At 39.1% G+C, this 15,544-nt stretch overlaps 1 protein-coding gene across 4 annotated transcripts in view; it reads left to right on the forward strand.

Annotated features, from left to right (window-relative positions):
• The first annotated feature begins 6,668 nt into the window (after nucleotides 1-6,668).
• ASB13 (ankyrin repeat and SOCS box containing 13) overlaps nucleotides 6,669-15,544 on the forward strand; it is a 31,818-nt gene continuing 22,942 nt past the window's right edge. The window contains exons 1-2 of one of the 4 annotated variants that reach the window (XM_074325038.1): nucleotides 6,745-6,894; nucleotides 14,670-14,833. In XM_074325038.1, coding sequence (XP_074181139.1) covers nucleotides 14,782-14,833 — 52 coding nt within the window. In that variant the 5' untranslated portion in view covers nucleotides 6,745-6,894; nucleotides 14,670-14,781. Of the gene's footprint in view, nucleotides 6,895-14,669; nucleotides 14,834-15,544 lie in introns of all 4 variants that reach the window. The other 3 variants (XM_019738269.2, XM_074325040.1, XM_074325039.1) reach the window with 3 other exon arrangements.

A 15,544-nucleotide genomic window follows, 5' to 3' on the forward strand; every position in this document is an offset into this window, starting at 1 on the left:
AGCAATTTTGGAACTCTTTTTCTGGAATGGCCATCAGAGCTGTCATTGCTCTGATTTGCGAATGTAATTGTTAGACCTTGTATATGGCAAACCCTAGAGCAACCACTAAAAAAAATAAGATTAAAGTTAAAAAATGAAAATGCTACAATAGGAAATATTCATTGAATGTAAATGGAAGTAAGGAAAGGAGGAATAGAAGACCAAATAAGATATGAGACATAGAGAAAACAAAAAATATAATAGCAGACATAAATCCAACTATATCAACAACATTAAATGTGAATGAATCAGCACAATGAATTTTAAAAAATTATCCAGCTATAAGCTGTCTGTGGGAGAAACACTTTAGAATCAAAGATACAAATATATTAACTGAGGGTTGCTAGATGGGGGGGGTGGGGATAAGGGGGAAGGTGAGGGGATTAGAAAACAGTCAGTAACCACAAGATGGCTACGGGGTTTTCAAAATTAATTTGGGGAATGTAATCAATAATGTTGTAAAGATTTTGTAGGGTATCCGATGGACACTTGTCCCATTTGGGAGACCACTTCAGGGATGATGTAGATGCCTGATCTCTGGACTGTACACCTGAAGCTGAAGTTGAACAATAATGAATGCCAACTATAATTTTATGTATATATATGTATATATATGTATATATATGTATGTATATACTTACAAGAAGGGAATACAGCATTAGGAATAGAGACAGTGGAAATGTAATGGCTCTGGGCGATGTCAGAGGGATAGTGGATGGGGGGAGGGGGGTTCACACAGTGTGAGGGATATAAATGATAAACGTCTAAGTATTACTTTGTCTTTTGCACCTGGAACTAATAAAAAAAAAGATATAAATATATCAAAAGTAAATGGATGGAAAAGAAATATCATGCAGACAGGATCCATAAGAAAATAGCTATACTAATATGAGACAAAATCAACTTCAAAACAAACAAAAAAAGATGTTACTGGAACTAAAGAGGGAAATTTTATCATAAAAGGGTTGATTCATAAGGAAGATAAAAACAATTGTACATAGAAATAACAGAACTGTAAAACATGGAAGCAAAAACTGCAGAAATGAAGGGAGAAATAGGTAATTGAACAGTAATAGTTGGAGACTTTAATATTCCACTTTCAGTAATGAATAAAATAACTAAATAAGAAATCACAAGTAAATATAAGACTGGAACAACACTATAAACCAATTGGAACTAACAGACCTCTGCAGAACAGAATACTCAACAATAGAATATACATTCTTCTCAAGTGCACATAAAACATTCTACAGAGTAGACTATATACTAGGTTATAAAACAAACCTCAGTATATTTAATGTAGTCTCTGCGTACAAGGCAATGCAATTAGCAATCAACAGCCAGAAAAAAATTAGGAAACTTACAAATATGTGGACATTAACACACTCCTAAGTAGCCAATGGCTCCAAGAATAAATCAAAAGAGGATTAAAAAACATACTTTGTGTTGAGTGAATATTAAGACACTACACACCAAAACCTAGTTAAAAAAATGCTTAGAGGGAAATTTATGCCTGTAAGTGCCTATATTAAGAAATAAATAAAATCTCCAATCAATAATTTAATACCACCTTGAGAAACTGATAAAACAAAAGCAAAGTAAACCTAAAACAAGCAGTAAAATAGAAATAATAAACATTAGCACAGAAATGAAGGAAATGGAGAACAGAATAACAATAGAAAAAAAACACCAATATCAAATGTAGTTCTTTGAAAATACTGACAAAATTGACAGACCTTTAGTGAGATTGACTAAGAAAAAAAGAAGACTCAAAATAACTAGAATCAGAAATGAAAGAGGGAACTGTATATGAACCTTACAAAAATAAATAGGGTTTTAAGGAAGTAGTAGGAGGTCTGACAATAAAGTTTGCAAACTTGTTGCAAAGATGTTGCTAACTTTTTTTGATATCAGAGGGATTATTCATTATGTATTGGTACCAAGTGGACAAACAGTTAACCAACTTTACTATTTGGAAGTGCTGAAAAGGCTGCATGAAAAAGTTAGAGTAAAATGACCCGAACTTTTCATCAACAATTCATGATTCTTGCCTCATGACAATGCACCAGCTCACATGGCACTGTGAGGGAGTTTTTAGCCAGTAAACAAATAACTGTATTGGAACACCCTCCCTACTCACCTGATCTGGCCACCAATGACTTTTTTCTTTACCCAATGATAAAGAAAATACTGAAAGGAAGACATTTTGATGACATTCAGGACATCAAGGGTAATACTACGACAGGTCTGATGGCCATTCCAGAAAAAGAGTTCCAAAGTTGCTTTGAAGGTTGGACTAGTTGCTGGTGTCAGTGCATAGCTTCCCAAGGGGAGTACTTCGAAGGTGACAGTAGTGATATTCAGCAATGAGGTATGTAGAGATATTCAGAGTAGAGATGTTCAGCAATGAGAACTTTTTCTAGGATGAGTTCGTGAACTTCATTGGCAGACCTCATATATGCAACTATACGCCAATAAATTACATAAATTGGGTGAAATAGATGGATACCTAGCAATATTAAAAAGCTACTGAAAACTGACTCTAGAAGAAATAAACAACCTGAATGGAACTCTAACAAGTGAAGAGATCCAATCAGTATTAAAAAAAAAAAAAAAAAAAAAAAAAACCCACAAAGAAAAGCCCAGACACAGAAGACCTCATTGTTGAATTCTACTAAACATTTAAAGAATTATTATGAATTATTCACAAACTTTTCCAAAAAATAAAAGGGAGGCAAACATTTCCCAACTCATTTTATAGGGCCAATATTATCCTGATACCAAACAAACCAACCAACCAACAAACAAACAAAAAAGAAAGAAAGACCAGACAAAACAAGAAAGACCTATATTTCTTATGAGTATGAATGCAAAAATTCTCAACAAAATATTAGCAAAATATCCAGCAACATGTAAAAAAATTTATAAACCATGAACAAGTGGGATTTATCCCAGAAATACAAGGTTTAGTATAAAAAAAATCAACTAATGTAATAAATCATATCAATAGAACAAAAAAACAAAAGTCACATGGTTCTCTCAATAGACACAGAAAAAGTATTTGACAAAATCCAATACCAATTCCTGATTTAAAACAAACAAACAAACAAACAAAACCACTCAACAAAATAGGAATAGAAGGGATCTTCCTCACCTTGATAAAGGCGTCTATTAGAAAAACCTATTCTAACATCATATTTAAAGGTGAAAGTCTTTTTTTCTTTTTTAAACTAGACAGAGCAGAGTTTATTCAATCTAGGAAACAATGTAAGGAGTGTCAGTTTGGTAGTTTTGCTCAGTGGAATGTGCTAAAATTAGTTTTGGAAAAACCTGTTTATTTCATAAAGTATTTCAATGCAAATTATACCAGGGACAAAGTGAAATCTTTCATCAGTGCAGCCTAATTAATCATTTGTATAACTTAGCCAATATTATAAGGAACAAAGGAAAGTTAAAGATAGACAATAGAAAAAAAGTGATGTATTTAATTTCAAAAGTTCCCCATTCCAAGTGTAGATACCTTGCTATACTGATTTTTTCTTAAAAAAAAAAAGAAAAAAAAAGACAATAACTAAGTTTACTTCATGGTTTTCCCCTGAGATCATGCACAAGACAGGGGTATCTGCTCTCATTACTTCTATTTAGCAAGGTACTGGAGGTTCTAGCCAAGGCAAATAAGAAAGAAAAAGAAATAAAAGCATCTAGATTAAAAAGAAAGAAGTAATGTTATCTTTATTTTCAGCTGACATGATCTTGTATATAGAAAATCCTAAGAAATCTAGTTAAAACAAAACAAAACTATTAGATGTAATAAATGAATTCGGCAAGTTTGCAGGATACAAGATAAATATACAAAAATAAATTGTATTTGAATACATTTGCATGAAAAATTTGAAAATGCAACTAAGAAAATTCTACTCATGATAACATCCAAAAGAATAGAATACTTAGGAATAAATGTAGCAGATTCAAAACTTATACTCTGAACTACAAAACGTTATTGAGAGAAGTTAAAGAAATCTACATAAATGGGAAAACATCCCATTTTCATGGATCAGAAGACCTAGCATTGTCAAAATGGCGATATTCCCCAAATTGATCTACAGGTTACATGTAGTCTCTATAATATTCCCAGATGAAATTGTAGAAATTGAGAAGGTATTCTAAAATTCATATGAAATTGCAAGGGACCCAGAACAGTCAATAAACAATCCTGAAAAAGAACAACAAAGTAGGGAGACATACTTCTTGATTTAAAAACTTACTGCAAAGAAATGAAAATAAAGACACTGAAGAAAAAGGAATCTTTGTGTACCATTGGTGGGAATGTAAATTGATATGGCCGCTATGGAAAACAATATGAAGGTTCCTCAAAAAATTAAAAATAGAACTACCATATGATTCAGCAATTCCACTTTTGGGTATTTATCTGAAGGAAATGAAAATACTTAAACTTGACAAGATATGCATATGTGCACCCCTATGTTCTTTGCAGCATTATTTACAATAGTCAAGAAATGGAAGCAACCTAAGTGTCCACTGATGGATGAATGGATAAATGAATATGATACACATGCATACAACTGAATATTACTCAGACATAAAAAGAAGGAAATCTTCCCATTTGTGACAACATGGATCTTGAGGGCATTATACTAAGTGAAATAAGACAGACAGAGAAAGACAAATATATATGATCTCAATTATGTGGAATCTAAAAGCAAAACAAAGCAAAAAACTCATACAGAGAACCAACTGGTGATAGCCAGAGGTGGGTGTGTGGGCGAAGTGGACGAAGGTAGTCAAAATGCACAAACTTCTCGTTACAAAATAAATAAGTCATGGGGATGCAATGTACAGTATGGTAAGTATAGTTAATAGTACTCTATTGTATATTTGAAAGTTGCTAAGAAAGTAGATCTTAAAAGTTCTCATCATAAGAAAAAAAATGTAACTATGGGTGGTGATTGATGTTAACTAGACTTACAGTGGTGATCATTTAACAATATACTCGTATACAAATATCAAATCATGATGTTGTATACCTGAAACTAATGTGTCATATATCAATTATATCTCAAAAAATAAAAAAGATAATTGGAACATAATTTGCAATAAAAGGAGATTAATACAAAATAGATAAATGAATGTAATGAGTATTTTGGAAACAATTCTGTTTCAGTTTAGAAAAAAAATTAACTTAGATCCTATACATTGCAACAAATTCCTGATGGATTAAAGACTCAATAACAACAAAATGGAATAATATACATATTCTGATTCTTGCTGGAGAAATACATTCTGAATATTAAAGAAGGGAAATACTCTCAGAATATATTTCTGAAAATATAAAAACTTTAATAAGGTTTTCTGCAATTAATTCTTGAAATCAAGCAATAGAATGAAGAAAAAAATTATAACAGAATAAGCTAATAATAAGGAACATTTGTTTTGCAGTATTTTAGCAAATACCTGCATACATACATATATAAATACATTCATATACACATAAGTATATAAATCTGAATAAATATGTATGGTTTATAAATATCTATGGTATATACATGATCTATACCCAGATCTTGATAATACTTTATCAAGGAATAAATAGTGAAGAAAATACAAACAAAAAAGCACATGGCATTGCGATGGAGAAAACATCCTATGGCAAATACATTAATTCAAAAGTGTACTACATTTAGTAAAGAATGCAAGAAATTTGCAAAAAAAAAAAAAAAAAAAAATTCAAGAGCCTAATTTTAGTAGACAAGTGGCAAAAAGAGTACAAACACACATTGCTGATAGGCTTGACATTTCATTCCTAGGCCTGGGATTCTCAATTCCCAACATATTTGGATTCTGACAGATAGGGCTCAACCACTTCTCAATATAGTGCCCATTGTCCGGACTTGGAGATAAAGATTCCCGTCCTGGGGAAGCCTTGCCCAGGGTGACAGATCAAACCTTCTGCTCTCTGCTAGGCCGTATGTATTTCCAGACCCAACAATTCCTATTTTCACTTTCTAGGCCAAACTAATTTCTACATTTAGGCTCAGTTCAGATCAGCGTGGGTGAGAAATTGTGTGTGGAGACCGCAACGAACTTTGGCAAGGTCAAACCTTCTGAACCTTATTAGGGGCTTTACAAAATAAACAAAAACAAGCAAACAAAACTCCCTTATTCAATTGTCAACATGGAGTCATTCGGAAATAGGTTCTTCATTTCTGCCATGAGACTCGGGTAGCAGTTTTTTAAATCGTTTTGTTTTTCAAGGAATGTGAACAATTTGGAATTTATGATTTCCCTGGAAAGATGAAACAGATAGGGAGTATGCTAGCTTCAGTAGAAAGTTTGTCGTTAAAATTAAAGCATGGAAGAACTCTGGAGCTCTGCCAAGGGCGATCAGTGCAAAGGACGGTAGCGAGTTTTAGCAGCTGAACACTTTTGCACGTCTACACAGGGATACGTTGTGCACATGCAAACACATGGACACGGTTTGCACTTGGACACATGGACACGCTTTGCACATGGACATACGGGCACATTTTACACATGGACACATATTTTGCACAGGGACACGTTTTGTGCATGGCGGCAGTGACAGCAGAGTAGGACGCAGATGACCACGATGTGGCGCTGGCCCCGAGTCCCGGGAGGCGCGCCAGCTGGGCAGGGAAACTACAACTCCCGGCGCTCACGGCCACCTCCGCCGGACGCTCGGCCCCAAGGCAGATCAGCCCGCCCAGCCCGCAGCGCGGTCCACGGCCCTCCGCGCAGGGACGTGGAACCGGGGGCGCGTGGCAGCAAGCAGCATGGAGCCCCGGACCCCGGATGGCTACTTCCTGGGTGACGTCGGTACGTGCGGGGCGCCGTGGAGGCTCGGGTACAGGAATACGCGGCTGGGGGGCTGGCAAAAGAACCAGGACCGCCCGCGCAGGCTTTCGGGGACTGCAGAGGTGCATCCGATGACATTGGCTTTGAGACGCTTGAAGCACCCTCCTCTGAGTGTGTCGTCAGGGCGTTTTGGTGGGCCCAGATTGGAGGGTGATGTCCTTAAAGACGTGGGGTCCGGTGATCCCATGCATGCAGAGGTGGTTTCTATGTCTATTCCTTGTCCCCGGCCAGTGCGTTGCAGGACTGGTCATCATTGTGACGCGACAGTAGTGGGACTTCAGAATTGCAGAACCATCAGAATGCTGCGCACCTTGGGGAGGATGCGGTGTGTGTGTGTGGAGGTGTGTATGGGGGTGGGGTGGTAGTGCGTGGTCATTGTCAAGTTGGAGAAGAACCTAGGAAATGCCCATGCAGGACCGTTCATAGGGCAGCCCTGGCAAGAACCCAGGGTGGGAGCTGGAAGGTCTCTGAGACAAGGCGCCCTGTGAGAAGGCTGTGTGGCAGTGGTATTATTAGCATCCCACAGATACACCCAGGTTAGATAGAAGGAATCAGCTCCAGAAGGAGGATGTGCCCTTGTGACATTATGTCACACTGTAAAAAAATGCAATCTCAGTTCTTCACTGAATCTTATCATTGGGGCTACCCAAGGATGAAATGGATTAGAGGACAAAGGGATATTTCTTCGAGGAAGCAAACTTTCCTGCCTATGAAGTAATACTGTGGTGAATAAAAGGAGCTTTGAAAAGACTGGAAAGAAAACAAAATTGGAAGTATGTTTATACTAGTGAAAACAGTATGCAAATAAAAGTGAGAAATCTTGAGGGGAAATTTAGCTTCAGAGGAATTGCAGTCATAGCAAGGCAAAGTTATTTTCATTGATTTTTCAAAAGAGCCACCTTCAACACCATCAAAGATATTTAATAAACATCTGGTTTTACTTGGCATTCTGCCCCAGGCAAACACAGGACTTCGACCCTGCCAGTGTGATATGTATTCAATTGGATCAATTAAGTAAGGAATGACTAGCGAGCTGTGGGAGCCTATTTAAACATATATTTTGATATTTTGATTCATGTAGAGCATTCAATAGCACAGCATAACTTCTGAGCATGTTTTCTGCATAGTTTAAGGACTGTGTCTTTAGAAGAAAAGCACATTCTAAACTAATGGATACACAGCTTCTGGGGTTCGTGGATATTTTTGACTTTGTTTTAATATATTTCTTCAAGGTTTGTCCTGCTGACATTTTATTCTCAACACCGATGAAGAACCTCAATGTGTTGAATCCAAAACAACACTGCTATCTCAGGAGTAGTAGAAGTAGAGGCCCATCACAAGGCTGTTGAAATAGTCTGATCTCAAATTCTGTGTGTGTGTGTGTGTGTGTGTGTGTGTGTGTGTGTGTGTGGTGTACTCCAACCAAAGCGTGTAGGTTTTCCATTTTTTATTATAACAGCTCAAACAGGTAAAGATTGCCGAGTCTCACAATATGGCCTTATCAAGCCAGTACAAAGAATTTAGGGCAAGTCACACCCCAAAGTGAATCCCATGTTTATACTGTGTTTCCCCCAAAATAAGACCTAGCCGGACAATCAGCTCTAATGTGTCTTTTGGAGCAAACGTTAATATAAGACTCTTATTTCACCATAATATAATACCAGGTCTTATATAAAATAGATTATGTAAGACCGGGTCTTATATTAATGTTTGCTCCAAAAGACTAATTAGAGCTAATTATCCGGCTAGGTCTTATTTTCAGGGAAACACAGTAACTTAGCAAAGGTAATACAGATCATTATTGACGTAAGGTACGTTTTTATTTGCAAAGTTGAAAGCGTGATCTCCATACTCAGCATTTGTTCTCAAGAGCTTCTGACTTGGTCGTAAGAGGCTGGCCAAAGATGAAAGGGTGTTTTAGGGACTTTGGGCTCTAAGCAAGGTGATCTGCTGCTGTTCTTCAGTTATACCTAGCCAACAACTCTAAACACAGTTCACTGCCATCTACAGTGTTCAGAAGGTGAGATGGAGAGAGAAAAAGAAGAGGCAGCTCCTGGGACCACGATAAGAGCCACAGAGCAGCCGGGCACATAACGTGCCAGGCACTAGCCATCAGCCCTGGGACAGCCCCTAGACAGGTCATCACTGTTGATAATGTAAGGCGAAACTGAGTTCACACAGCTGGAAAGAAGCAAAGCTGATGTTTAAACCCAGGTGGGGTTTTTAGTTTTTTTGGTTGCTGCTTGCTTTACGCTAAAAGGTGCATGCCCTTCCCATTCAATAGGTTAATCTCTAATCGATTTATAGGGTTACCTAGAGTGCTGGCCTAGTTTCATGACTGAATGGGTAAACAGTCTGCGGTAGGTTTCTCAGGAGACCTGGTGAGACAGGTTAGCTAGCATGTCGCGAGGTAGACAGGGAGGTCCCTGGTGGATTAAACAAAGACAGCCATATCCTGAAACTCCAGATTTTGAAATCACTTCTTCACTCCAGTACATAATGTAACAAGGCCTTGAGGTTAATCATAAAATTCCTTTTGGCCTGACAAATGGAGCAGATCTGATAGATAAGAGAGGGTTATTTTGCTAATTTCTTCAGAATGGGCAAGCAGAACAAACCTGGTAGACAAATTTCATTAGAAGGCGCCAGTTCCCTTCATCAAACAGCTCCCCTTCCCCAAACAGGCAAAGGAAGGTATAAAAGTAAGAGCTTTTGCCTCAGTCACTGGGCATCCCCATTCGGGACCCCGTCCCGCTGGGGAGCCCTGACTCTTTGCTTTCAATCAACTATCCTCTTTTTAAAACTCTTTGCCTCTCCTGGGTCGTGTTTCCATTGTTCGGTCTCACGAGACGCGATCCCAGCACTCACCCACTCACTCCAAAGTCCCCTACGTCATTTGGGAACCCACAGAGATATATTCCTCCTTTATTGGGAGTGCTTTACCACCTACCTGCCTTCTCCGCATGGTACCTTATCCCCTTTCTTGCTGTGAGAAATGTATTTGCCTCAGGGGTCCACAGTCAGGAGCAGGCCAGTGCCCCGGAACCTGTGTATAAGTTCATCCTTCTGCTGCGTCTGTAGAATATGACTTTTAAAAACTACAGTTGTATTGAAAGCATCTTGAGATATTTAGATAATCAGTGCCCTGGCTGAGAAGTAAACTTCCTCAAAATCTTCTCAAATTGTGTTTCCATTTCTGCCTTAGAGAAAGCTGGATTCTAGAACTCTTTAGAAATGTCCCTTTGTGGAGAAACCTCTGGGCACTGTGTTATACTGCTAATAAAAATGTCTGAAGGAAATCCATTTAGGACGATTTTAACACCAATTGGGATTCTACGGCAGTCGCTGTGGCTGGCAGTAGCTGCCATCGCCAGCAGTACAAAGGAGTTTTAAGGTTTTGGTTTACCTTTGCTGCCTTGGAGAATGGGGAGGGGTTAGGAGTTTCTTTAGCTGGGGGTTAAGGAACAGTAATAAGAGCAGGATGTCTTGGGCTAGACCATAAAGATCCTTCAGGAGGAGAGGGGAAAGGATAGCTGCTCTGGAAAGCTGGTTCCAGGACACAGTGGAAGGGAAAGGCAGTGTTTTCCTACAATAGAGAGAAAACACTGATTCGCAATCTTGGCCGCACACTGGAATAACCTGAGGATCTTTAAAAAAATGCTGGTGCTTGGGTCCCATCCCGAGAGATTCTGATTTAATTGGGGGTACAGCCTGGCTGCCACACATTTTAAAAGCACCTCAGGTAATTCTAACATGCAACCAAAGTTGAGAACCACTGAAGTAGAAAAAGTCTTGGCCCATCACATCCTGAAAAATTAACAAATCTGGAACAGGTCTATGGGAATGGGATGGGGGAAGGATGGAGGGAAGTGAGTAAACCCAAGCACTTAAGCACAAGAAGAAGGCAACTGAATGTCACAGCAAGGTGAGAGATTTAAGCTTCTTTGTTAACTATAGTCATCTTTGATGGAGACCCTGTGTGCCAAGCAGGAAAACGAAGAGTTTATCAACTAGTTCCATGCTCTGTAGAAGCTTGCTGTGGGAAGCTTCTACATTGGGACATTGCTGTCCCAAGGAGACATCCAGCCACCTTCTTGGGTTTTCTCCCCGAATTCTTTAAGCCAGGTGTTTTCAGCCCATATTTTGGGGTGAGTTGCTTCTGCGGATGGTTTATGATTCCTGTTTTCTCTACTAAGTCTGACTTATGAATATGGTAACCCTATTCCAAATTTAGAAGTGGAGTCTCACGTTGCCCTGTCTGTACTAATTTTACAATGGATTTGAGGCATAAAAGGGCAAAGTAATGAATTTGGAGTATAAAAGAGCAGTGTCTAAATTAAAAGGCAGGATAAAAATAATTTTCTTTATATGACTTGTGAAGTTGTTTTGTGAAACGCTGGCTGAGGAATTCCATGACCTTCTCCTTCTCCTTGCTTGTTGGATAGATGGCTTTGTTCCTCAGGCTGCTGGCAGGCCCCAGCTTGACTGCCTTCCTGGGACTCACCTTTGGAAAATATTATACATATTTTGGTTTTAAAAGATTTACTTTCCAAGTTGTATTGGTGAAGTAGAAACAGAGATAAGCACTAATATCAATCAAGAATTTAATCAGTGTGATCTGATAGAAAGAAGGGAGGAGGCAAATGTTTTCCATGTCCTATTCCTACCTCCCTAAAGATTTAAACAGCACCAAACTGTGGTCTGGAGCAGTGTACTGAAGCAAATGGATGAACAAGACCAGGTTGAAAAGTAGGTCCTTCAAGATGCAGAAATCACTTACCGCTATTTTAAGGAGCAGAATTTACAGAAGTGATAAGAGAATTTAATTCTCTGGATCTTCCTTCATGGCCAGTGTAGGTACGGATGGAGAATACTAATAGGCAAAAGCTGAGAAAACCCTTTTAAGTCTGTGCTCTGAAATCTGCCTTCTCTCAAGCATTTTAATAAACCTGCCATTTAAAGTGCCCTTTTATACCTGATGAGGCTACCAGATGTTCCAAGGTAGCGAGCTCACCTGTGGCATCATGGTTACAGTTGAATCAGTAAAATTTTAACACAAGCACAAACACATGCACCCTGCTGTGAGACGACAGAATTCTGTGTGGGTTGGGTAGTTTGGGATCTCATTCAAAGGTACTTACACTGAGTCAGATACCAAAAAAGGGTCTTTTTGTTAGGAGTTTCCCTCTGTGTGAGGTGAGTTTCGTTGCATGCTTTCAGAGGTTCAGAATGAGAGGGAAACTCTAAAGCTTATGTTACGTTCCATGTATGGAAGCCCTTGCAACTCCAGAAATGGTAGACTGCCTGGGCTTGGGGGCGGTCAGGGGTCAATGAATGCTGTCCACATTTGCAGTGATATGAAGAATCACTCAGAATCCATTGGGAAAAAGGACAGGAAGAAACAGTTCAAGAAGCAAACCTAAAAAAAAAAAAGAAGCAAACCTAGAGTTACCCATGCTTCTTGTATGTACACGAAAAAAACCACTGAAATCTATTCGATGTTTGTGTGAATTTGACTTTGATGGGCTAGAGAGGCAAAGCCAGAAATAATCATGGCTATTTCGGCTACAATATATAAAATATTTTGTAGGAATCAGAGCCAAGAATCCCAGAGGTGCTGAATGGCCCTAAATGGTTTTTGGTTTTGCATTGGCACAGAAAGTATGTCCCATGTTCAGATGGGCCATTTCCTAAATATAGAACACACACAAAAACAGACATGCAGAAGCCTGGGATGGTTTGAACAGCAGGGATTCCTATGCTGTGTGAGTTTAGGCAAGTCTTTTGCTTTATTTCAGTTTTCTAACATGGCTTAAATGAGGGATTATAAAGGATTTCTTATTCATATTTATAATATCTTATGGATATAAGAGCGTACATAGTTTAAAAAATTAAGTGAAGCCACAGGGCTTAGCATGAAACATTTCTGTCTTCTTCCAACCCTTCTAGCTGTTCATCTGGTTTACCTCCATTTGTCTAACCAAATCAGGCAGTGTGACTTTCTGACTTTCAAACTTTACTCTCCCTACAGACATCCTGCTATGAGAAGGAAGCCCTCGCCCACTCGGTGCTCCTCCACTCCCATATATGTCTCTCTGGTATCCTCTAACATAATTACATTTTTGTTGTTGTTGTTTAAATCAGCATTCAGCATTTATATTATTATGAAAGTGAATACTGCACCCCCTGGCCATGATAGGATTACATTTCTCCCTTCGCATAACTTTTTGCTTTTCTTGGTGGTAACGACTTATTTTTGTTTGCTTAGTTTTCTATACACACAATCACTACCTTATTCCCAGGCTGCCTCTCAGTCGGCTTAGGCACCTCAGGTACCCCACCCATTCCACCGTCTTTCTCGTCTCATGGATGATTTGGGGACACACCCCCAACAGCTTGCCCCTTCCTGCTCCATCCTCGAAGGGTGCTCGTGAGGCCGCTGCCCACCTGTCACTCTGGAGCCTCCCTTGACAAAATCCCAGGAATTCACATCACCTCTCTCCCACATTGAATCCTAGGTCCCGTATCTCCCTCTTCCTTGATTTAACTCCCTCATTTTGATGGGACACATCTTCCAGGAAGGCCCCCAGAAAGAGGGATGAGGAGGCAAGTTATGTGAGATCTTGCTTGTTGTCCCCAAATGCCTTGATTCCACACCTCATTGGCAGCCTGGCTGTGTTCGGAATTCTGGGCTGGAAATTCTTTTGCCACAGAATGTTGAAGGCGTGGCTCCTGTCCTCGAGTTTCCAGAACTGCTTTAAGAGGTCAGACGCCATTCTGAACCCTGATTCTTTGTGATTTGTTTTTTTCCTCTCTAGAAACTTCTAGGGGTTTTCCTTATCCTTGGTGTTCTGAAATTACATGACAGTGCGGCTTGGTGTGGCCCTTTTTATACATCACTCGGGCTACTCATAGGCCTCTCCTCATTTATAGGCTCATCCCCTTCAACTCAGAGACTTTTTAGTGTAATTTCTTTGAGAGTTCTCTTTTCTGTTTCTGGAAGCCCTGCTAATTGGATCTAAGACTTCCTGGATGGAAACTTTATTTTCATACTATTTTTTTGTGTACTTTCCATCTCCTTGTCTTTTTGTTTTACTCCCTAGATTATCTGAACTTCATTTTCCAATTCTTTTATTGGATTTGTTTTTAATTTTTGCTATCATATTTTTTGTTGCTGAAAGCTCTTTCTTATTCCTTGAGTTTTTCTTTAGAAAGTCCCGGGATAGTGTTTCAGTATTTCCTCTCCTCTCTTCTGAGGGATCGAGAATAGTTTTTTAGACGCTTTTACCTGCATTGACCTAGTTTCTTCAGAAGTTCTTATGTTCTGTTTGTTTTGATCTCTTTTCTTATAAACCTTGGCTGTGCATTTGTGTTTGTGAGAGAGGCACTGCAGAGAGGTTTGGGAGTCAGGCCAGATGCTTTGATTGCACGCAGGGAGTTAGGGCAGGGACCTGACTCTCAGTGGATTGGGGGCTCTCTGTAGACTCAGTGTCAGCATCTGTAGCTTTTCCCTACCCACCGCCCCCCACCCCCATGGGTAGAGAGATATTTACAGCCTAAAGCTTATCCTAAAATTGTGCTTCAAAGAGGACTTGTAAACAAACAAACCAAAGAAGCCTATTTAGGGCAAATGAAGGTACTCAAAGAAATCGCAGGTAGTGAGTTACAAACTCTTACTGAGGTACTTTTCTGGGCAAAGCATTGTACATCATTTTTTTGTTTTCTCCTTCAAACAGCCCTGTGAAATGTGATCTCCAATGATAAGAAAACTGAGACTCAGATGATTTCAAATGAAAAACTCCCCAAAGTCCCTCGGCTGAGACAGAGGATGACTGCTCAGTGGTTCGGATGCAAAGCCCCCACCCTCTGTGCTCTGTGGTTACGGAAGGGGGGAGAGGAGGTGAGAGCAGGAGATGAGCAGATCTGATGGTGTTTGGGGAGACCGGTCTGCAGAGAAGGACTGCATTAAGAAGCTGCCTCCTCCTCCCTCTTCTTTTTCTGGCTCTTTCACTTCTTAGTAGTAATCTATTTTCACTTCTCTTTCGTTTTCACTTATTCTCTTTCACTTTCTTTTTTTCTTCTCTTACCAAGTTTTGACTGTTTTGTCTCTAGGAAGGTACCCTTTTCTATTTATTTTTTACCTAATTTAGCATATCTTAAAACCACACTGAATGCCATTTGTCCTCATGTTTACCGATACACAATACTTGGGTTATTATTCATAATTAAAACATTGAAAAAGACCTTGCTAAAAAATCTCTTACAAAGCAATAGATTATGTGTGATGTCAGAGGGGTAGTAGATTGGGGGGGTATCACTTTGTGAGGGGCATAGATAATAAATGTCTAACTAGTACATTGTTTTGTATACCTGAAACTAATTTAAAAAAAATGAAGGTTAAAAAAAAAAAGCAGTGCAACACTCAGCCCCAGTTCTCAAGTAAGTTTCTACATATAAAAAGAAAGATTTGTTTTCCCTTGAGAAGCAAGGTGACTGCTACTTTCTGGTACTAAAACTGTAACTCAGACTGCACTAGTCACAAGTACTGGTCCTGATAAACACCGTTTATTAAGTACCCACTTTGTGCCAGGCTCTTTCACATATATGGTGT

This window comes from Rhinolophus sinicus, linkage group LG02, assembly GCF_036562045.2.
Source record: "Rhinolophus sinicus isolate RSC01 linkage group LG02, ASM3656204v1, whole genome shotgun sequence".
NCBI lineage: Eukaryota > Metazoa > Chordata > Mammalia > Chiroptera > Rhinolophidae > Rhinolophus > Rhinolophus sinicus.